General features: G+C 34.2%; 1 protein-coding gene across 1 annotated transcript in view; it reads left to right on the plus strand.

The window, feature by feature from the left end:
- The window catches only part of LOC106663395 (hemicentin-2-like), a 221331-nt gene that overhangs the window by 149255 nt on the left and 46154 nt on the right, over positions 1-25922 (plus strand). The window contains exons 6-8 of the mRNA XM_014388215.1: positions 12692-12843; positions 12921-13065; positions 13183-13313. Of these exons, the coding sequence (XP_014243701.1) occupies positions 12692-12843; positions 12921-13065; positions 13183-13313 (428 nt within the window). The remainder of the gene's footprint in view (positions 1-12691; positions 12844-12920; positions 13066-13182; positions 13314-25922) is intronic.

A 25922-nucleotide genomic window follows, 5' to 3' on the forward strand; every position in this document is an offset into this window, starting at 1 on the left:
CATTTTCCAAAACGGTTCGAAAGTGTTAAAGTATTGTTGAAAAACACGCTTAAAACAAGAATGTTCCCATAAGGGAGGTTGCCGAATTATGTAAGAAAACCCCCTGCCTTGAGGAAGACGGAGTGCAAAGTTCAAACACCAAGGGATTGAACTGAAACTTATACGGAATTCATATTAGAACAATTTACATGTGTTAAAATGAGAGTTGGGTATTATCTGGTTTTATCGAATTATGCAAAGTATGAGAGGATGAATACAAACGTTCTTAGGCCGAGATTAATACATATTACTAAAATGGCTAAATAAATTTATTGAAAAGCTGATAATTACTTTTTTAAATGTCTTCATAACAATAGAACAGTGCATAAAAAAACTAATGAATGTTCTCCTTATTAGTGAACAGGCAATGCGAGGTTGATACAGGAATACTTACATTTTTGGTCTAACGGCCATGCGTCTGGCATATAGAGTTGCTCGATGTGTCCCATCTAATTGAAAGGGCCAATTCATTGGCTCCATATAGAGAGCGAGTAGGAATGCCACTTGATGTAAGAATCGGCTGGAGCAGCGTGTATTTGGGTCCCCTGTTCCGATTCTTGGAGTAAATAGGATTGTTTTATAGTATATAGTACTGATGGTTTTGTGTCCCCTAATGAATGTTGAGAGTGAATGTATTTATTGACGTGAATGTGTAGTGTGAGGTGTAGGTAATAGGTGTAAAGAGTGATCAAGTATTCTGCCACCCTTACTGAGTGCATGGAATCTAAATAGGAATAACTGTGTGTAAGAGTGATTGGGACTGGAAGACTGATTACATTTGGGGCTGAAACCTACTGTGGATAGCACCTCTTACTCAACCTTGGTGGCTGGACGGACGAGAACTGACCCCGGATTGCCAACACCCGGGGTAGGTGATTCTCGTGGTCTGCCGGTAGTTTGTCGTAAATTACAATCTCTGGAAACGCCGGTGAACTGCGAGAATAATTCTATACCCGTGCGTATGTGTGTACGTGCATGTGTAGATTTGAGATTATATAAATAAGTAAATCAGCTTTTTTCAACCTTGGAAAAAATATTACCTAATGTGAACATGTTATTTTAATAACAGTGAAGTTGGTAATTAAAAAAGGCTGACACGAAATACTAATCTCGGTCGTCAAGACCCACTTTGTGGTGGTAAATTTCTAATAAATTCTGCAAACTATGTGCAAATGATATTTATACTTTACTTACCGGTCTCGTTAACACATAAATCAGTAGCTAAATAAAAAAGATATGAAAAAGAAAAACATTGAATCAGTTTTAATGGATGTAGATAAAGATCCGAACCAGGTGAGCGTAATATTTAGATACCGGATAGGATACGTTACAATGGTCTAAGTGTAATGAAAAGTTTCCAAAAGTTTAAAAGTGTACAACATTAACACTACAAAAAGTCAGGATACATCATCAATAAAGGAACTCAATTTCAAACAATTGGGGGCATCGGTGGCCGCAACGGTTTAGGCGTTGATACGACGCTCATCAGTGTAAGGTAAAGGTCCCGGGTTCGAATCCGGCCCTGCATTCGAAACCGACATACTAACAAATGGGCTTTTTTTCAAAAACCCCGGCACCCTGAGGGTCATTTATGACCTCTGCTGTGGCGAACCCTCGTAAAAAACGCAAACAATTCACTAGATTTTACTTTGTTTATACGTTTCTTATTTGTTGTATGTTTAGTCTTTAGCCTTCTTTTATTGTAAATAACTTAATAATTGCTCAAATTTTTTATATTAGTCAGAGACATAGTATTGTTTGCTGATATAATTTATATTTTTCGTGAAGGGTAGCGTGAAAAAAAACGGCATGAGGCGACGGTGGGAATCGAACCCACACCCACGGAGGGCTCAATCTGTACACGCGTGTCTGTATTGGGTTGGTGAAAAATTAATGCAGGATTGGAAAATTTATTTTATTTTCGCAGTTGCTCGTCATGTAAGCAAAGCTAAATCCTCAAAGCTAATTTATGGAGTATAATAAATACTTTTAAATGTTATTTTTTATAAAAATATTTTAGTTTATATTGAATTCTATAAGAGTGGGGACCTGCAAAATTAAATAGTCTAAACCAGATTTTCGTCAAATTTATTTGTACGAATTTAAACTTGGGCGAAGTGCGACCCGAACACCAATACAGTTTGGGAGTGCATACCAGCTATGCACGGTGCAGCGATGGTTACAGAGATTTCGATCTCGAAGACAGGGAAGTTAAGGACGATGTCCAACTGAAAATGTGGATTAAAGAAAATATACGCATGACAATCGGGAAATTGCAGAAGAGCTTACTATTGACCACTCAACCGTCGCGGCCGTTAGCCATCTGGAGCAAATTACTAAAGTAAGGATCTAGACAAGTGGGTGCCGCACGAACTAACCGAACCCCAAAGACATCGATGCTTTGTAATTTGCACGTCACTTCTGTTGCACCACCAAAATGATCCATTTCTCATCACATTGTATCCCATGGTACGTTCTGTACGATAATAGAAGGCGTGCAGGTCAATGGTTGAACGAAGATGAAGCGCCAAAACACTTCGCAAAACCAAATCTGCATCCAAAAATTTTAATTTTTTTAAATTTTTAGTTAAGGTCACTGTTTGGTGGTGTTGTTGGGGTTATTCACTATAATTTCCGAATTATGGAATATATCACAGCAGAGAAATATTGCCAAAATGCACGGAAAACTGCAACGTCTTTGTCCATCATTGGTAAACCGTAAGGGCCCGATTCTTCTTCCAGGCCACATGTCGCAATGACAACTCTGCGGAAAAGTTAAGGACTTAGGATATGAATCCTTACCGCACCCTCCATATTCACCCGACTCTCGCCGACTTTCACTTTTTTTTAGGCATTTTGATATCTTCTTGAGGGATAAAATTTTTAGAGAACGCGGTGAAGACCAAAACGCCTTCCAAGACTTTCTTTATTGTGAGTCGAAATAAAGAAAAAAAGAGTTTTATATCAGCAAAAGAAAAGCGCACATTTCACCTTGGCAAAGATTTATAGATTGTGATGGAAAAGATTTCGAATAAATTTTCTTTATTTTATAAAAAATTAAAAATACTTTGCATTGCCTTTTCCAAACCTGCATTATTTTTGCACAAGCCCAAATTGTATTTAAGCGATATTTAATCTTGTATAAATGAGTATTTAGTAATCGATTTTCTCACAACCTCCAGCACAGGACTAAGTTTAAACAAATGAAAAAAGAAATATCCCATTGTTTAATGCATAGTAAATTATTTTAATGCTTGAAATTTTAATATTGAAGAACGGACGTCTATGGTTGCAGGTTGGGCGAAAATAATGGTGGTCCGGCAGGCTGAATATTATATTAACATTCAAACCTCCAGAAATTAAATGTATTCGTATGAAACGAAACATTTAGCATTACACGTGTTAGTATTATATTTGGTTCTCATTAATCTATCCCAAATACATTGGAAAGACTTATTCCCCTACCCATTGATCTCTCAAGTTTCAAAGTTCACTAAATGCTTCCCGTTCAAAAGGCTTTTACCGGCCCCTAACTCTGGAATCCTTTGTTGTAAAATTATTGGAAGAGAAATTAGTTCGAGAATTCTGATAGTATCAATAGAAGGTACAATTCCAATGTAATGTTACTTTATTTCAAATTAAATGGGAGTGTGCTGTGGCCCTCCGATTCCCCGCTACTGGCTCTAAAGGAACAAAAGTAAACTACACTGAAGTCTCGTAATTCTAAAGATACTCTTGGGCCTTTAAAGTTCATAACAATCTACAAGTGTTTGAAATTCATCTCAACAAGGCATAAAGGGGGCAACAAATGCGAAATGTTAATTTGAGCATGAAACAAGATCAGCTAACTGTTTTTACTCGAATGTTTGCACTTGTTTGCATATCATAATTTAATTGGAATTTAGAAATTATACAAAAATAAAAATATTGACTTTTACGCCGTTACTCTGAATCAGAGAGCCAAAAGAAAAACCTTTACAGTTTTCTGATAATAATTATCATGATAATAACAATTATTACTTTGTCGACTTATACGAATAATTTTTTAATGAAATTATGCATGGTAATCTGAAAGTGATTTATTGTTTCCAACAAATTTATTATTTGAGAAATTAAATTTAGTGGTAATGTAAATCTAAAGCCAACTACATATCTTGAAGATTTTACTAAGATTAAGATTTATGATGTTTTTCTACTTGAGAGATAGAAATAAAGAGAGAGAGAGAGAGAGAGAGAGAGAGAGAGAGAGAAAGAGAGAGAAAGAGACAGAGAGAGAGAGAGAGAGAGAGAGAGAGAGATAGAGAGAGAATGAATGTTCTTACTTTTAATTTTCTACATAACTTAAACAATTTAACACAGATTTAAAGTTAATACTTTGAACTGTTTTATGCATGTGATCTGGGTTATTTGTTCGAAGAAATGTATTTATTGCCGTGAATGGAGAAGAAGCTAATATGAAATTTCGTTTTAAAACCTTATAATACATATATATATATATAATTGTTTGAATTTAAATTTATCGATTTTTTGAAAAGTAAAATTTTTCCGATTTTTTTGAAGTTGTGGTCGGAATAGCTGATTGAAACGGCTATAATTCACAAACGGTTAAAAGGATTTTAACGAAAAACAGACTATTTGACAGAAGAGGAACAACTTCTAGTTTTTTCAATGACGTATGTACATATATAAACCATTTCTATAAGAAAATACACAAAACAGGAAAATTGTTTGTACGAAATTAACCTCGTTTTTTAATGGAAATGAACACAGAATATTCTAATTTGGTATGATTTAAAAAGATAACTCAAACAAGTACTGCTTTTTTGCATATTTTAACAAAAATGCTGTATTTGAATTTAAACAAAACTTACAACCCAACGTAAGCAACAAAAATTGTGGGAAAAGGGGAAAAGAACCGCAATCAATAAAGGGGCCGTTTGTTAGTTCACTGAATGTTCCCAAAACTATTCATAACCCATGGTCAAGTACACCAGTATCTTTCAAGCTGAAATCCACCCAATTAAGATATTTATTCTATTCAATTTGACTAAAGTATAAAAAACATTGACATATGTCAGATAGCTATGCAGCCATTCGAGCAATAAACTCAAATATTATTACATAGTTTCAAAAGTGCGCCATAAAGGTTACAACCTACTGGGAATTAATTCAGTCAAGAAAGAAAGAAGAAAGAACGGGCTGCTTCACTAGTGATAGGTTTTGAACCCTTTGGTCTTATATGGATCAACACTATCAACGAAACTCTAAGGAATGAAAAACGTACTGCAAGTGAATAAACTTGTGGTTTGAAAAAAAGGAAAAACAGAAGACATTCTACATCCTAACAGTATTCCCAACGAGGGATTGCGGACTTAACGATCATTTGAGGAACATGGTTCGTCCAGATTCTGAGAAAAAGCACAAGAGGCCCCTACGCAATTATTAACAGATTGAAGCTGTTATAGCTTATTTGCTATTAATGCTTTGAGATGAACTATTATGAAACTTATCTGATGAAACTAAAAACGCTGAAATAATCAAATTCCTTGTTCAATTGGGAACCACCGGTGTGCTGTAAGTACTGAACGGGAGGGATTCAATAGCTTTCCAAGTTATTACTAATTACTCCTAATTCTTTCACTCACGTCTACAAAAATTGAAAGTAGGCATCAATATTGACCATGTAAGTCGTGTGTAGGTAATGTGAATAATTGTTCAAAGAAATAATTTTTGTACCTCTCCAAAACCCCAATAGACCCAAATCTGATTACCTAACAAATTGTAGATTGTCAGACATGTGTCGTATAAAGTTAATAAATTTTAAAGATCTTGTTTGACCACATACTTTCAATTTATTTATTTTTATTTTATTTGACTCAATTCAAATTTCGATTTCTCATCTTCTCTTGGGAATTGTTAACTTATATATGGTTTTGTTAATATTTTTCTCCAGCTGGTACGTCTATTGTCGCTGTGCATGTGGAAACACTATATCTCGATCCAAATATTGTTCATGTTTGCGCAAAACCGACTTACCCCAAACGCTGTGATATTGAGCGTGATGAGTAGATATTAAAGAAGATTTCTTAGGAATGAAATGGTAAATTGCATCATATACCTTTAAACAGGAACCGTAGAAATGGACTATCATCCCAAAACACAGTCCTTTTTTCTGTCGGTCGGATTTCACAACACAAAGTTATCAGTTGTCGTCCGCAATTGGATGGACGTCATATTGCGTTTGTGAAGGGGTACAAACGCTTACATTAAGCTACATTACCTCTAATGGCAAAATAAGCCGATGGGCCTAGGGAAAAAAGGTCAAATTTACTTTGATGGACGTTTTCGATATAAATATGAAAACCTTCGAGGAAGACGGAATGAAAGTTGATGGGAAGAATTAAAACTTAAAACAGTAAATGTATTACCAAGGATAACATATAATTGGACAAAGCATTAAAAAAATAGATAAATAAAGTTACTATCGGCTCATTATCACTTAGTTCATGATAATCAAAATCCACTAAGCATGATTTCACACCGGAGAAAAACAAACTTATGTTGTTATCTTATTAGTGTCGCCACTATCTTTTTTCAGAACTTCCTCACCCAATGACTATTCACAATAATTCGTCGAGGCCTAGTTCCGCATTTACACGGTAAAAATCTAAAATGATTGTCATATCTTTAATTATCTTTGTTCTTATTTACATAATTTTTTACGCTGTGTGGAAGTTCTACGAGAATCGCTTCTTTTTTCCCTTTTTTATTTTTATTTTCCTTGCTTTCCCCCTTCTACAGTTCTGAGAAATGGATTCCGCACAGGGAAAACTTACTTACCCACATCATTTCTCCTATTTCATCTTCAATGAAGTGTAAGATAAAGTACCAAATCAGCATGCTCCTAGCTCGACTTAAGCATATTAGAAAGAGAAGCAAAACAGCATTTTCTTTTCATTAATAATAACATCCCTATCTGTTCCTCGCCATGCTGGAATATCAAAAATTAACTAACAGAAAATTTGCATTGCAATAAAAATGTATTCCTACTGTGAAAAACGATATTTTATTTTAAAACAGGGTGTCACTTTACTAGTATCACCTCTGTTTTTCTTTTCAACATAGAAAAATAATTTAAATAATATTTTTTTAGCATAAGCTCTAGTTTGTAACATTGCAATATTTACAGTTATAGCTGTAGGAACAAGTTAGCTATTGCAAAAAATAAACTTTACATCAGATATAGCAGAAAAACAAAAACTCACCATTGTTTTTAAATCAAAAAATGGATTTTTGATTTAGCTTTCCCTGTTATTTTTGCAACAGCAAACGTGTTTCTGAACTTTATTGCAATTGGTTTTTCTCATTTATCATAAAATCAACTGACTTTGCAGGTTACGATTTGAGAAGTTTCTCTCTCTCTCTCTCTCTCTCTCTCTCTCTCTCTCTCTCTCTTTCTCTTTCTCTCTTTCTCTCTCTCTCTCTATCACACACACACAAAATCGCTAATCGGGAGAGATCTGTGAGAACAGCTATGGAGTCTGTTCGTTTATATGAAATGTTTTAAAAGTCAAATATTGAATTCAGTGTTTTATGCTCTGGTTATGGATTGAGTTGTTCAAGATATTTCTCAACTACCCTGGTTGAGGAAAGATATCCTGATATAACTTCATTTCCTTTGTTTATAATCCATTGACGGAATTCCCCTGGAGTAGCATCCCCGCTGTTCGAGCAGTTGTGAGAAATTTGACATGTTCACATGCTTGGAAACGTTAATTGTATTTGCAAAAAAGAACGGTATTCCCAAGTTAATAAAACAATTCAACTGTTATTTCTCTAAACCTGTCCTATGGCTATTGATTTATTTATATACTAGTTTATTTTAAACTTCCTACTTTAAAATAAAATATTAAGAGGAGAAATAAGAAAATTTATTAATAATTTTATATTATTTCATTAAATTTGCTTATATAATCGTTTTTCCTGTTCATTTCTTTATCCCTCTTTATTTTTTATTTAAGATTTAAGACCTATATTTGTGTAACGCCAATTCAAACTAAATTGGTCATTATGTTGTCAAAAGAATTACCTTTGACAGAGAGATTTTTGCAATGTTTACAATTTATTTGATTTTTTTTCTTGACGTTTTTCAATTCTGAAGAGACTAGCATTTTCCGAAGGTAATGGTCTTTTCTTAGTAAAAGATTTCCCGATTGAAAGTACTTTTCAAAAACGACAGAAGTTAAAATCATTTATTGGTCAATATTACAGTTTTACACCACTCTCGACACGACACGCAAGAATGGCACAATTACACAGAAGACAAACACTTTGAGCCCTGAAGATGATCTGAATAAAGATCGAAACGTTGGCACTATAAAGAAAATGTTTTTCTGAAACCTACATCACACCAGACCGCATCTCACGATTTCTAAATAAATTACAGTTTTATTTGGAATGTAAGAAAGGCTCTTTAACGTATTACGTTGTGATATGTTTCAATAAAAAAGAGATATATTTCGGCACATACGGTTAAAAAAAAAATTCGAAGAACAAGCATTTCTGCCCAACTGATGGCTTATATGACGGGAAGGAAATTTTAGTCGGCCTTTTCCGAAGACACACCTTCCTATCATAGTCAATGAGATCTCCGTTGCTTCATTTGTATTTTACATATATACTGGGAAGCAAAAAATTCCAACCACCTGTACATTGTACTCATTTGTAACTTGATTTGTACATATTTTTATATGTTAATCGAAGTTTCACACTTTTTAACGCTAATAATTGAGTCTTTGTCTAAAAAAATGTAAATTGCTAAGGAAAATGAAAAAATTTAAAAAATTTGTTTTAATTATTTTTAATCTAATTTTTCTTTGTTTTTAGAGTTTTAATTAACATTTCAATATCGCGTATTTCCTCCTCTTGTCTTAATTCTCGAAGACGCCTCGACATCCTTTCTACGAGACTGGAAATGTCTGTTTGCTGGAGGTTAGCCCATTCTTCACGAAGAGTCCTTTCGAGATTGTGGTGTGTATCAGGAAGTGATGGATGTGGTGTTATTCGTCTTTTGAGGTTATCACGTAAATGTTCCATGGGGTGTGGAGAACGGGCTGGCGAGGCTAAGACCCTGATGTTATGCTGTTGAAGGTACGTTTGTAATATGCGAGCGACATGTGGCCGGGCATTAACGTGCATTAGATTGTCGCTGATTTTATCGAGGATAGGCAACGCATGATGTTCCAAAATTTTATCCACATAGAGAGTGGCCGTCAAAGACCTTCCACGAATAACAACCAACTCTGGGCGACTCTCCATTCTAATTCCCGCCCACACCATCACTGAGCTACTAGCTAAAAGGTTGGTTCTAGGAAAAATTACAAGCTTCAGACCTTTCATTTCTCCACACTCTTTCTCGCCCATCTGGAGATGGGAGAGCAAATCGATAATCTGTAATCTGTAAAAAGTACAGCATATCAGGCGTCCAAAGACCAATGACTGTTCTCGAGTAAATGCGAGCCGTGCAACTCTCTGCGTTCTGATCAATTCTGGTCTTCTTATGGGACGAAAAACCATCAGTCCATACTGATTTAATCTTCTTCGGGCAGTGCGTTCAGGAATCTGGACACCTCGAACTTTCTCGAGCTGATGAATCGTTTGAACAACAGTAAGGCGCCGGTTTCGCAACATTCTCAAAGTCAAAAACGGTCATTCTATGGTTCTGTTACCCTAGAGCGTCCAGAACCCTGGCCTTCTATGGTAGGACACAATTTCTCGAAAACGTCTAACGGCGTCTCGCAGAGTTTCGAAGAGAACTCCGATGGCAATACCCGCATACATGATGGAACGTCCATCATCAATAAGTTCCACACCACGCCCAACATCCTCAGCACTATGTGACATTTTTAAGTTTAAAATCGAAAGTAAGAAAACAAAGATGAAATCTAAGCAGTTTATTGCTTCAGAATTCAAATGAGACTGAATAAATCTTTTAAATTCCGTAAGAAGTAAAAATCGAAAAATCCTTTATCCTTATTTTGAATTAAGGATTAAGTGTGTTTACCTCTAATTGATATTCCCAATTTAAAATATAGCATAAACAAATATTTATTAATAAAAACCATGAGACAAATGTGTATTTGCAGTGTATTTGCATGGAATTATTTCATCCGGAGGAGTGTCAGCATAAACGGAACCCATTTCTGTTTTTTATCTATTGCCGTTAATCGGTCGTTTTAAGGCCGTTTATCAGCTGGCTCTATAGGTAGTAGGTTTTCTAGATAAGAAGATAGCAAGGTCAGGTCTAACAGTGATTCCGCAGAACTCCTTTATTCCTTGCCAGCAAACTCTGGCTCGCGAATATATTTGTTTCACCCTGTTGGCACCATCCCCCTCGAGTGCACGTATGGGAGTGCGGCCAAACACTCATAACAATTCGACGCCGCCTGCTTTCACTTTTCCACCCCCACACGGTAAAAATATGAAATGATTGTCGCACTTCAAATATCTTTGGCCTTATATACATAATTGTTTATGCCCCCTGGAAGTTCTGTCAGCTTCGCATCCTTTTTACCACGTCCCTTTTATTTTTCTGGCTTTTTCCCTCTTCTACATTTTTGAGAATTGGATCCCGCACAGTGAAAACTTACTTACCTACTTTATTTCTCCTCCTTCGTCTCCAATTGACTGTATGAAAAAATCCCAAATAGCATGTTACCTTTGGCAGTTCGGCGCCAGGTTAGATCGAAAAAAAATTTAACTTAAAATGAAACCATGAAATGAAAATAATCTCGGAAAGAAAATAAAATTGGGTATGCGAGGGAGAAGTTAACAAATCCACGTAAACAATTCAATTAATTGAAACAAAGTAGTAATCATAATTAGAAATAGGTTTAACACTAAGGGTCGTTTACGCTACTTAAGACAAACTATTCTGGAATGTCCCATACTCAGAGTCACAACAAAGAATCTGAGGACGGGACAACCCAGAATAGTTTTTTGTAATTTTTCTTCGATAGCATAGACAATCACTTAGAGTTAAAACGATTTCTAATTAATTCTAAACAAGGACGGCATGGCAGTATCCTTGTCCTGTATTTAGAGCGTCCACTAATTAGTCGTGTTAAATACATAGAAAATTAATCTTCCACCCCTTATCGAAGGTTTTTATTTTAACTACCTAGAAAGTTTAAACAGTATACATTTTAGCATAAGCTCTACTTTCAAACATTACAATAATTACACGTAAGTTGGTGTTTCAAAAATGCATTTAATTTTGATTTAGTTGTAAATACATTTTCATTCGGGAACTCTCAAGTCCATTCGATTTTATGAAAAATGGCGAAAAGGAATTGAAAATCTGTCTAGAAAAACTTAGTATAGCTTTTTCAGTCAAATTAACCTTTTCTAATTTCAAATTAACCTATTTTTAATTTCAAATCAACATTTTTTAACATTGTTAACTCGTTTAAATTTTAAATTAACCCCTTTCTTTAAAGCATTAAAAAACTTATGACGATATGATGTATATGTACAGTAAAATTCCTGTATATTAGAAATTTTTTTATATATAAAATAATAGAGCTCTTTTTGACTTTGTGAGAATTATTTTAAAACATAAAATGGGTTCTTCTATATCTAATAGGTAGGTTAATTACAATTAATATTAAAAGTTTTAAAAAAGTAAATGAACAAAATAAATGATTCTTCTAATAATTGGAGAATGTTTTCAAATAACAAACCGTTTCTTATCTAAAATACTTAAAATTAACCACTGCTAACATTAAAAGTTTAAAATTGTAAGTTAAAAATTTAAGATATTTTTCAAATATTAAATAATTATTTTATTGAGCGATTATTTTATATTTTCAAAAAATCTGGGGTTAATTTTAGAAAAACAAATTATTTTTATATTAATTCCAGATTTTTACAAATATAAAGTCATTTTTGTATAAGAGAAGAATCATTGGTTTTTATATTTAATTTTATATAATTCTTAATTTTATTTGTAATTAGTATTTACATGATTTTCTAAGTTCTCAATTATTTTGTATTTAAAAAACTTCAAATGCACAGGGATTTTATTTTATCTACTTATATTTCCTTCCATCTCCCATCGTTTTGTAAGGCTTAAAAAAGGGTTAATTAATTATTTAATTATAATTAATTTNAAGTTAAAAAGAGGTAATTCAAAATTAAAAAGGGTTAATTTGAAATTAAAAAGGGTTCCTTAAAATTAATAATAATGAACTTGAAGTTAAAAAGAGGTATTTCAAAATTAAAAAGGGTTAATTTGAAATTAAAAACTGTAAATTTCAAGTTTAAAAGGATTATTTTGAAATTTAAAAGGATTAATTTGACATTACAAAAGGTTATTGTGAAATAAATAGAATTGATTCTATGATAAAAAGGATAAATTTGAAATGTTAATAAAATAGTTTGATGATAAAAAGAGTAAATTTGACGACAAAAATGGATATATCTCAAAAATAACACGTTAAATCAGACATGTAAAATTTTCTATTGGGCTTTGGAAAATTAATAGTAGAATATGTTTAAAAAATTATACCTGAATGTTCTTTAAAATACTAAAATAATTTGGCATGTTAAATTTATTTATGTGAAATTATATCAAAGTGAATATTTTTTTTAGTTCGTCCTACGTCGGTGAAGATTTTATCTGCACCAAGTTACATGTCATCGGGTACAATTCATCAGTGTATATGTAGCACGGAAGGATCGTTGCCGCCTGCTAACATTTCCTGGTTCATAGATGGCGAACCAGTCAGGAATTCAATAATCACAGTGAGTGAAATAGTAAATAGATTCCGTTCTAATTGACACTCTAGAGAAATTAAAGTGCAAATAATTGTGGTGAACAGGTTAAGATAGGAGTGAAGGAAACCAGTAGTATTTTGAACTTGAAAGCCCAGTGGAGCGACGATGGAAAAGTTCTAACGTGTAAAGCCTCAAACTCCAAGTACCCTCATTTTCACATGAGTGAAGATCGTCATTTGAAAGTTGGATGTAAGCAGATAAACCGGTTTTCCCCATAATTAAACTTGATTGATATAAGTTAATCCTAGTTTAACTGAATAGTTTTAGCAGCTATTAATTTTTTTTTAATTTCCCATTTTATTTTAGATCCTCCAATTGTCTCTGTACGCATTTTGTCGAATCGTGATCAGAATTTTCTTCAAATGGGCGACAATATCACCTTGCTCTGCCAGGTTAAGTCTAATCCGCCAGTAATGTCCATAATGTGGTACCACAGAGTAAGTAACAAATATATTAATTATGACAAATACGCAGGAAATATATGCGGGATGTGAGCTTAGTATTTTCCTCTCAGGTTTTCAATAACTACTCAATCTGGAAAAAAATAATGGCCGATTTAGAACGTTGTAATAATTTCTTTTTTTTTCTTTTAAATTTCCCTTGATTTAACGTGCTATTTTTGCAATATCTTACGTTTTTCTGGAGTCTGGACTTATTTTTAAATGGTTGTTGCCATTACTCATAAAATAAGGAATTCTATTTTTTGAAGAGGAAAAATGCCGTATTGACAAATTCCCTACAGAAACTATCGTTTCTTCGGTAAAAAATCACAAGGAAAAATATATGAAATTATCAATCATTATATACATATATTTTTTTTTTTAATAATGAAAACTTTTTTTTATGGAATGAACAAGATTAGAGTAGAGGTAAAGTGTTCTGCTTCGAGGAGAATTGGTTGAAAAACAACACCTGCTACCTTTCTGTTTTTAATATTTTTCTTCAGACAACCAATCACTTACTTTCTTTTAAAATGTGTTTTGATAAATGCCAATTGTCGGATCGATGGCCGATGGATAGAAAATAATGAAAACTTTTTCATTTCTATCTTTCGGTCCGACGAAGTTGCAGCCATTCATCCATTCTTATTTCAAAGAAAGGGTCTTTATTCTCAACAGATTTAATTTGTTAATTTTCTTTACACGACATGCAAACCCCTTCCGTCGGATAAGAGGTAAAGCGTTTAAATCTTCGTTTATCAAATTTTCTTTCATTACGGAAAGTTTGAAACAATTTCAATATTGTCTAAGCCCTGTAATATGCTATAAATCCGACTGTAGATTAGGGATAGGCGTTGTTATGTGTCTTAAGACGGATATATAAGACGAAAAGCGAAAATAGTTCCTATTTAATTACCGGAGGAAGTGATTACATTGATATTTGATTGATAATATTTTTTTTAAGATTTCTATATCTGATAGTAAAGGGAAACACAGTTAGAGACAAATTTATGTATCTTTCAATATCATTCTTTTTAATCTATATATGACACAGCATTAAAAATTAATTTTAACGTGGATATGGTTTTGGACTGTATACATCTCTTTTACTATTTTCGCGTTCCAAGGAGAGCTGATAAGTTGGGTTAGGTCAGGATAGGTAGGGTTAGAGTTAATGTTAAGATTAGGGACCGGTTAGGTTAGGTTTGTATCGTTAGGGCTAGTGATAAGGTTAGCTACGGGTTAGGGTAGGTAGAGCTAGGGTAAGAGTGAAGGTCCGGTTAGGTTACATATATATGATTCAATGTTTTTTCGTTAGGAGAAGAAAATATGTGAATTTTATCCTTCTCCTTCATTCTCATCATCTTCCTCCATGTCATGTATCAATCTCAATAAACTATCTATTTTATCGTGCAAGCGCATCATTTTATTTGTGATTCTAAATTCGAACACATTATTATTAATTTATTTATGTATCCAATGCGTATTATTACATAAATGTGTTAAGTTTTAAAATCTCTTGTTCAAAATTGATAGTATGGCCTGCACGTTGTACGAAAAAACAACTTGCACCGAACAGAATAAGGCACATCAAGCCGAAAGCCACTTCATGACAACGATCGCCCCGATGTTTCAACGTTGACCGTTCAAAAGATAAGAAATCTGAAAATGGAGGTCCTTTCGCACCCCCATATTAAAGCCGATTACAGTACCTTTCCCCAACAGACTTTCACATTGTTTTCTTAGACTGGAAAAAACGAAATCGATAATATTTTCTTAAATCCGACTTCCAATAATTGTCGTGGTTGACTCATAATTTCTAAAATGTGAAATCTATAGAAAAGAATGACGCTTATTTTGATTAATTGATTGAATTAAGATGCTTTTTATCAATTTTTTCGTTATTAATTAAAATTAACACTGTTGATATATTTAAAACAACCCAACAGCTTATGCCTAATTTCACACATAAATATCTATTTGGCCAGGTCTAACATCGAAATTTGTCTCTATCTGGCTTACTTATTGGTACAATAAGATTTACACTTCTCTATTCACGAAATTATTGACCACACTAGTTATATGGCTCTGGTCTTTTCAACCATCTAACGAGGTTTCGGTTGTGCAGGAGTTTCGTCGCTTACATGGCTGAGTGAGACGGGTGTTGGGCGGCAAATCTTTCTATTTCCGCCGTGACCTCAGGGATCTTAAGATCCCTATGTAAATCCTTACATACCAAGGTGCATTGACAATGAAATGATGTTTGTAGATCGACCTGCAGATAATCAATGTAGAGTTCAAATCTTCTTTAAGGTCTTTACTAGGTGGTTTTTTTTTCAATTTGTTATTAATATTTTGTAATTTGTCCGTAGGGTCCTCACTCAAAACTTCATATTTATCCCTGTCCCCCAGTATCTCATTCATTTTCTCCCGGTACTCTTGTCATAACAACATTAACATTGCCTTTATCTGCCTTAACTAACATTAAGTCAGGGTGTTCCTTAAAAAACCGTTTACAAATTGCAACGTTTCTCTCCATTTCTGATTTTCTTTTATTTTTTAACTGGGACAAAGCATTCCTGAATATGTTCACAGCATCAGCTCTAATGCTATCTTTCAATTGTTTTTCTATAACTCAATCTGTTAAGGACTCTATCTCCACAATTGAATCAATAATGGGAAAATTGCAATAATTATATGGCATATTAAAATTTTTGTTAAGACCAGCAATATGCTTAACATCATTAGGTAAAGGAACATCCGTCAAATTTACAATAAAATTATCGTTTAAATCACAACTTGTTGTTAAATCACCTCCACTGCACAGTCCCACAGCATTATTTACATTACTATTATGTTCTAAAAATAAAACAGAGAATTTATTGTTAAGGTTTGAGTTTAATTTGTTAAAATTTCTATTAAAGAATTTTCTTTGGCTTTCAACGAAAGAGCTAACCACATTGCCTGGCAACCTTCTATAAATTCAACCTGACTCTTTATCAATTTGTGCATTAACTCTATTGAGTTCCCAAATGGAATCCCACCTAGTAAACACCTTAAAGAAGATTTGAACTCTACATTGCATTGACAATGTTACGTTAGATTTGATTTTAGGGTGTATAATTTTGATATTACTGTGTTTGGCACAACCCCATTGTTGAATACCATACATCTACATGCTCTTTAGGACTTGTTTATATAATAATATTTTTTATAGCAAGGTTCGAGCGGCGTCCTATCAACCAGTACACTTGTCTATAATTCAAACCTATTTCCGTCCTTTTTTCTTCACGTGCTCTTTCCATCTCAGCTTGCCATTTAAGGACATTTATACATATTTAGCTGTATCGCTGTATGGCATAATAAATAACTCCATCGATGATGAGAGAAGGAACGTGGTCCAATTTTTTGTTTATAGAATTTGGGCGTACAGTTTCCATTTTTTGTCCATTTATATATCCCGTTACAAGGGAAGAGTATTGAATGGATGGTTAATGGTCGGTCCTACTTATACCATCGCTGTACCTTCTGCAATTCTTACTCAACCCATTTTCGGAAAATCACAGGTATATAACAAGTAAATTAGTGGACCTAGTATGCCACATTGTGGCACGCCTGCATTTCTTGTTGTTCTGAATTCTGATTCTGAATATTCGTATTCTTATTTGACTCTAAAATGAATGTCAGTTGGTAGAAAATTGTATCTAAATACGGCTTTGGTAGCATCCCTCTTATCTTACTGACGAGTTTTTCATACCATACCTGGTTAAAAGCTTGTGAGTCATGAAGGAAGATAGCACAACAAACTTGTTTTTCTTCGAGTGATTTTTCTACAAAGTCAGTTGCTCGGTGAATTTGGTCTGTTGTTGAATGTCTTGTTCGGAACTCAAATTGGTGGTGAGGGATGACTGTTGTTTTTCTACAATGTCCTTTATGTCTTTTTTTCTACAATGTCGTTTACAATGTCTTCGAAATTGATTTTAACACTCAAACTTATCAAGACTGGATGAACGTTACAAGACAAACTTCCTCTGCGGTTTTGTTCAAAATACAAATTAAATTTTAAAGTCGCAGCTTTAGACATCAACTAAACATAACGTTACCGCCGAGTGATGTTACGATGTCGAGAAGATGTGGTATGGTAAAAAACAGTAATTTTTTTACACGCATTCTGATTCTTTCAATATAGGCTTAAATCTGAAATATTTTTTAATTAAAATACTACCTCTAACTGCCTAAATTATGCCCGATGTATAATGTAATTAAAATATTACGAGTGTGCAAACTCGTCGGGTTATCTTCAGATAGAAACTGGATGCTGAGTAGGTAAAATGTTATTTGCATTAATAAATGGAAAGCCGAATAGGGAAATGAGAAATATCCTTTTGAGTTTGCGTCTTCTTTCTGACAGCTGTCTAAAACCGTATTCAGAATTTATTTTGAAGAATTTTACGCCATTACTTTAATTATAAGGCATGTTTAGATTGTGTGAAAAGACCACTGGGAGTAATTGTAAGCGTCATTAGCCTGGGAGGTACTCAACTAAACTAATGAGGAACGCCCACAATGAAAATTGTCAAATCCGCATTGTCTCCTTCGTAAGTAGTTCATGACTAATTATGAAAAATAACCAGACGCTGCAAACGCGACTTTTGTGTTCAAGAAATGCCTTAATACTTCTTTTACTTGTATCTAAGTCATTGAAAAGAAAATAAACGATTATACGTGACCCAAATCAAATCGAAATCTTAAAGCATTTTTTTCAATTTCTTTCCTAAGACAGGCTCGTGGAACATTCAAGAAATATGGCCGTTTAAGCCCCTTCCAAGACCGCAAACTAAAAGACAGCATCACATTCCTTATCATTCACGCTAATTATACATACTAAATTTACGATTATACTTTGTCGAAGCGTAAAATACTTATTTATTACTTCGTTTGACAATAAATTAAAGAAAAATATTTCCTTGGGCGTCTTTGTTTGATTAACCTTTAAAATATTTGATGGTGTTTAGTGACCGTTAGTTAATGCTTGTTAACGATCCTCATATAAAAATCTCTTTCTATCCCTACTTTCTTCCCCCACCCCTTGAAAATCCAACGTATATAAACATAAAACATCAATATCTCACTGGCACTCTCAACACGACACATAAGAGAACAACTACACACAAAAGAAACACTTTGAGTGAGTACAAATACTTTGCTTGAATCTGAAATTTCTAGTATTCTATAAATTCATTTTTTTCACATCCTACATGTATTTGTAAAATTTAAACGATGTTTATAAATCCCAGGCCCTGAAGATGATCTCAATAAATATCGAAACGTTGACACGATAAAGAAAATGTTTTTCTAAAACCTACGTCACACCGGACCACATCTCACGATCTCCAAATAATCTTTAAAATGTTGTTTAGCGTCAATTACGTTTTTATTAATTTTTTTAATTTGTAAAATCATTTAATTTAAAATTGTCCTTATTTAAAACTTATTGTAAAGAAAAAATTATACATTCACTCACTCTTGCTCGCTGCAAGAAAAGGAAACCTGCTTAAAGAGCAAAATATTGTATTTCTAAACAACGATCAGGACAAACTCGTCGGAAGTACTACTACACCACATATTATTTCCTCAGAACTCTTTGGCGGCATAAACTGCCAAAAACATTGGATAATGGGTTAAAAATAAGTCCTTGATTCAATGTGTTCCAGAACGGAGGAATGCGAAACTATAAACATTGGACGTGTTAGGGCTGGAATGATTGGACTCCTGATAAGATAGGAGCAATTAAAACAAGCCTGCGCAGATATTGCTAGGAAGAAGAAGAAACAGGGAAAGAAGTCCTCTGTTGGTGAGAAGATTTATACAGGCTGAGTTCCCACACCTGGTACAGGAAAAGCCAAGGGCTACAAAAGACACATAGAATCACCGTAAAAAAACAGATACACACGTCTTTTGTGTTTTGAGTTGTGTAAACCGATTAGCGCAAATTCTATGATGTTAGGGTTAATAAATCCGTTTGTAGAACGAAGAAACTTCTAACCGTAAGATATGAGACATCAAATAAATATAGATCATATTTGGCATACATATATGATCCAAATTTATTTGATTTGTCGTATCTATGCGGCCCTAAATTTTTTCGTTCAATAAATAATTTATTATCCTAAACATCATAGAATTTGAGCTAATTGGTTTATAAAAGTAAAAAGAAGTGTATATCTGTCTTCCTTTTTGTTTCATAGATAATCCGAAATATGCAATGTTACTTCTACTCTGCTTATACAATTTGTTAAGAAAAACCAAAATTGGACGGTATGCAATAATTGCATAACTGTACAGAACAATATTATGTGTACTACTACGTTTTTACTATAATAATATGGTGTTATTAGTATCATGGATTGCCAGGCTTACAACAAAAAAAGCGAGGATGAGGAATCGCATGGTTAGATTGCAGATTGCTTTATGTCGGCTATGTTCAATTGAAATAAAATGGGTTTTGGACAATGAGGTCTTGACAGGTCTCCTGCGACAACTGCCGAATATTGCCAATCCCCATAGCGAATAAATGCAAATTCCTCAAATACAGATGCAAATTGCTTACCCACTCAGAAAGTGTTTCATGAAAATGCATTGAGAACTCTACCTAAATGGACTTGTGGCAACACCATTTGGTTTACAAATTGCCGACCTTTTTCGCGTTGCCAGGATTTTACTCGCTTTTTGGTAGAGTTCAAATTTGCATTATTCCAAACAGCAAGCCCACCCCTCCTCATCTGTTATTTAAGGGCACAAATAAGAATTGTATTAATAAACCCTTCAGGACGGTTACCTTCGTCCTTGGCCTCATTTAACACCCAAGAATTTGTTTTTCCTGGTTTAAAGGCAAATTCTGCGTATTTTCCATTTAACCAAAAGGTTTTTATTTATTTCTTGTATCATGTTACACTTCATTTCAGCGAATCTCAGTCAAATATACGACAACTGATCACATAATCATTATTAAATCCTTTTTTTAAATATTTAGTTCCTACTCACAGTAAGTTTTTTGCAACGATCCGGATTTCGAGCCTTTTAGCTCATCATCAGGTTGTAGAAGTCCTTCGGGAACAGAAAAAGTTTGTGACAGGAGATTCGAACTACGACCTTACGGCTCAATATAAGCTCGTGACTTCGATCCACCCGAACACCAACTCCTCATCTCAACCTACAACTTTTTTAATAAACCCTCATTTTGTTTAATTAATTATACTTTTCACCTAAGTCTTGGTTGAGATTAAAAAGTTAGCGCCACGAGTGGGATTCGAACCCACGGCCTTCTGCTCAATGCGCCGTTGCCTTGGGCTATCTGACTTCGATCCACTCGGACAACACTCATCATCTCAACCTACAAACTTTTCGAATTTCCCCTCTTTTTGACATATTTTCAAATCAAAGTCAAGATAGTTCAAGTTGTTAGAGCAGCTGCTTATGATATCGGGATGATGTCTCAAAATTTAAATTTTCAAGAGTATTGTAATTTGAAAGATCTCAAAGAAGAAGTTGATAAGGAAAACAGGATGTCAGTCGTTTTACATTGACAACTCTACACTCACGCCGTCTACATACGGGACTACTCCAAAGAAACTGAAAATTCGAGTTACTAACCTGCCCGCAATGACTCATTTCCCATATAACTGATTGGTCACCGCGTTTTTAATGGTTCCAGGTTACTCGGCTGTCGAATTACTAGTGACTGAATTTGCCCAGTTTCCAGTGATTTTCAAAATGTACGATCAACAGGTGAGCGTATTATCTGTGAAAGAAGTTCGAAAACATCCTGTTTTATACAATTTTAAGCTTCCTGGATACCCGAAAAGGTATGCATGAAGTTGGAAAACGCATAAAATATTACAGTAATCTGACATTTTCATTACTTGAATTAACACTGAGATCACCATAAACAAAGACAGAATGATGTGCCTTCGATGATCTCACTGAAGAAATAATTGATTTCGTTTTTGCTTGAGTAGCTTCGTGTAGTAATCCTTGTCAGTAATGAATTATTGACTGATTGATGATTCCAATCACAACCAGTTCCGTTTATTTTGAGTAGCTCCTTGTGTGGACGGCCCGGCCTTAGTGACTATAACATTTTTTTAATAGATCGTTGTTCACCAATTGTTTTCCCATCAACAGATTGACACAAAGCCTTTTAACTAATTGATCTCAGATTATCAGATGATTCAAATATTCCTAGTATCAGACATTTTACTTTAAAAATCAGAGAAGAAAATGCCGTTTAAATAATTTGATCTTTCGTGGTGATTTGAAATGAGAAAGGATCGGACAATTGATATCCTCATCATTTGAATACAAAAGGGAAATGTTGTCTTGTAGCGTTTGACACGAAACACCGGGGTGTATTTTGACACATCCTCCAACCATTCAAATACGCCTTTGATGAGATAAATTGGTGAGGTAACGGTTATCCGTTTCCTGTAATGATGGAAATACAGGCCAACGAGTCGATCCCAAGCGGCCACACCAGAATAATAACGCTTGGAATAACTTGATGCCTCCTTTGAAATATGACTAATGCTTTTTATCTACCGCGATCGGATATCCCATCCATTTCCAGGGTTCGAAATCTGGTCAGAAAGTTGTTGCAACCAGACTTGTCAAAGAGGTCATTTCGAGAGGAATTAAAAACGTTCAATCCTATAAATTGAGATTTGAAATGTTAAAAAAAACGCTTAGATCTCAGATAAGCACTATCCGACTATCTTATACACTGAAAGACAAAAAACCGGGCAGTTGTATTTATTTGTGTTTTTTCCATAATAACCATGTATAAAGATTAATATTGACTTACCACGTAAACACTACGATAATAATTTGTCGTTTACCTTTATAGAGTGTTATGTACTAATCCTTCAAATAAATTTGAGTAAAAAAGTTTTTTTTCTTAAAATCATCGTTTTAAGTAAAGATCTCGCCCGGCAGATGCTTTAGGCAACGACTTCCATTACTTAGTCCAATTACTTAGTAGTAGCGCTCTACCGACCACTATGGTCTACAGCTGTTTAGGGCCACCTAAAGCCTCAATTGAAGGGAAGGTAATGGTCGACCATTATGATCGATTAGTTGGAGGATGTATGGATTACCACAATGAATTGTCCAGCAAGGTCTCCTGACATGAATCCTGTAGAACACTTATGGGATGTGGCAAAGAGACGGGCTAGACATCCTTCGCCGCCGCCAACAAGCGTTGAACGGCTTCAAAACTGCTCTTGTTGCTGTTGCTGGGAATCTTTTTCACAAGATGAAATTCGATCGCTTATTTACTCGATGCTTCCTAAATTTAAGGCCGTTTGCGAGGTCAGAAGAGGTACGCTTTATTTATTTATTTTTTTACGAGGGTTCGCAACGCAGAGGTTATATAAACCCTCAGGGTCCCGGTGTTTTTGAAAAAAAGTATGTCGGGTTCGAAGGGCCACTGGATTCGAACGCGGGACCTTTACCTTACTTACAGTGATGAGATTAAGTAAGGTAAACCGTTGCGGCCACCGACGCCCCCGGTACGCTTGATTAAAATACAAACTAGGTAAACAATTGATAATTAAATTTTAATCTACCACTAGATGATTTTCGGGTGTTTTGGAGAATTTTCTAACATAACCATCGTAACATAATAATACTTTTTATTAAAACTCACGAATTTCTCTTTTCAAAATCGTTTAATTCGGTTTGCATTAAAATAAGTATGTAATTAATATAACGATAACAATTTGTATAGTATGAAATAAACATCAAAATACGATTGTCCGACTTTTTTGCCTTATATAAACAAGTATACAATATTTTTCTTCAGTGAATCCATCTGGGAATGTAAAGACTGTAATTACTTAAGAACGTACTAAGTAATACAATTTAATAAAAAAAAACTTTGTCTTTTTAACAAACTAAACTGAAATAACGACAGGAGAATCCTATCTTACAAATTTAATAAAAGATTAAAGAAAAAATAAACAAGGAAAGTAAACAGTTCAGATTAGGAAGAAATTAAGAACAAGCTGTAAAGCTTAAAAGTCAACATAATTAAAATTTCACCACTTTTCTTTGAAAATAATCATTTCAGACTTATCATCTAAACATTAGTGTAAAAGTTAACAGTTCTATTACAAGCAGGTAACGGCATAAAAAAAAAACAATCCTCTGAGTAAATGGTTACGGTCCTTTATCAATATTGTAACATGAGAAATAAATGTCACCGTGCTTGCGTTATAACGTATAATTTTCATATTAAAAATAGTATTTTAGAAACATAAATTATGTTTTCTGAACACGCGTCCCCGATGAGGATCAGTTGGTAAAGTTTTGGATGACAATTCGACGACTACTTTTTTGAGTGATAATTTCTGTAAGACTCTTTTTAGTTAAGATCGGATACAAATTGAACTTTTATGTCGGGACTTCGTCATAGAATCTGTTTTAATGTACCTTTCTATCTGTGTGGTGCTAGTGTGGCTTTCTAATATAATGTCACGTTTCTCAAATTCTTCTCTTCTTCAGTTCACTTCGGACTGCAAATAGTAAAAAATTGTCCGTAAGATCTTCTTAGGGATGGAATTTCAAAAAATCCTTTCTTAGTGGCTATACATGGCTGTCAGTCAGTCACTGGATTGTTTTATGTTTATAGACGAATTGTATGGTTTGAAACAGAGAAGCGGCATTGACTATTGTTTGGAGAATTTTCGATTGGAGGATTTAGATTCTGTTAAAGGGTGTCCGCCCATAAAATTCGAAAAAATGTAAACTAAATTATCGCGTGCTATGCTACTTACATTTGTAATTCATTTTACACCACAATATGAAAATCACAGCACTGGAAACGAGTTAAAAAACTGCATATACGAAAAATCGAGAATCTGGTTTGGGAATAGATTGTTCTGGGTCGTTGAGACTAAATCGACCACTTTATGCTATTTACTTAAAAAAGCCGACCTCCTGGTCGTTGCACGAAAAAATGCCCAACGTTGGAAATGCATATTTTCTCAGCCTTTTAAGTCACAGCCCTGCGCTAGGTCTCATTTTTTAGAAAATTTTACGCTGAACAAGTTGGCTTTTTTTAAGTGTTTTCCTAGCTTCAGTTATTCAACGGTAAATTAAAAAATTCGGGAAGAATTCTGCATTTTGTACGAAAACTTCAAATTGAGCTGTGGAGCCAGGCAATCGTCCTCGAGCGGCCCCCTATAGCAATCGATTGGAAGTTTTAATAAGCTTTCAACTGGTCACCTTCCACTTTGCCCGATTTCTTAATCGTTTCCGCGTTATTCGCGATTTTTCGGCAGAAACGTGGTTTCATGGGAACAACCGATCACTCTTTCACCGATTTTCAAGAATGCTCTACAACTCTTGTTCCGAGAACCTTTTTAAAAAAGTAAACAGGGAAGCGACAATTTTTACTTTGACCTTTTGGGATGCAGACTGCTTCTGCTGTCGTTAACCACTTGTTTACTCATCATGGAAATTCAACTTTTCCTTCACTTCGCAGGTGTTCTGGAAGCTTCGCTTCGAATAACGTATTGAAACAATAGGTATATGTATGGTAAAATATCTTCCCGTTTCATAACAACGGCTCAAAAATGACCCGGTACAATACCCGTTTTATCAAGTAATTAAAACGTGCACAATAGAAATATTCTTTAATTGAATTAGACAAACGTATTGTGCACCCCAAGGCTCAAAGTGGCTTCATGGTTCATTTATTATGTCTTCATAAACGATGTTTGTAGATTGACCTGCAGATAATCAATGTAGAGTTCAAATCTTCTTTAAGGTCTTTACTAGGTGAAAGAAAGACAAAAGTGTTGGGATCATCAAGCTTTCGGCAACATTATGTTGCCATCATCAAAGCCTATTTATTAAGATCAAAAATATACATAATTAATATAAATTCAACAATCAACAATTAAAACAATAATGCATACTTTTCCAAGAGTGAAGAGAAAAAATTCTCATCGGAAAAAACTATTGTAAAGTGCTTTGGTTTAGGTTATGAAGCACATGGCCAGCATTCAGTTATACATGGTGAACAAGACATCTATGTAAAGTAGTGAGTAATTATTCGCATATAACATTAACAATTGATAAAAATAATAATTTATATATAATAACATTTTTTAAAAAATTACCTCACTAATACATTCATATAATTACAAGTCCAAATGTTTTTTGTTCTTACTATCAATTTTTGACATTAAAAACATATGTTATCACAGGGAGTATTATTTTAATGACCAGAATTACAGCTTGTTAAAATGATATGTACAAAGGATTACAATTAAGATGAAAAAACAACACAACGTCGCCTCACCTAAGGTTGGACTGTTACAGTTAGTGAAGGCTACCAGGCTCTGTGCACTCTCCATTATGCGCCCTCTAACGGTCGCCACCTTTTTTTCCGTTTTTTTTTTTTTAATTTCCAACAACCCCGCAAATGTTGAGATGGAACCTAGTTCGTCACCATTTAAATTGCAGGCACTCCTCGTTAAATGGATATATACCTTTTCCAACAGGAGTCTTTTCTCAAAACGGACCTCTCGACCCAAGATCTCC

The sequence above is a fragment of the Cimex lectularius genome, unplaced genomic scaffold, assembly GCF_000648675.2.
Source record: "Cimex lectularius strain Harlan isolate CLEC.00 unplaced genomic scaffold, Clec_2.1 scaffold221, whole genome shotgun sequence".
Lineage (NCBI taxonomy): Eukaryota > Metazoa > Arthropoda > Insecta > Hemiptera > Cimicidae > Cimex > Cimex lectularius.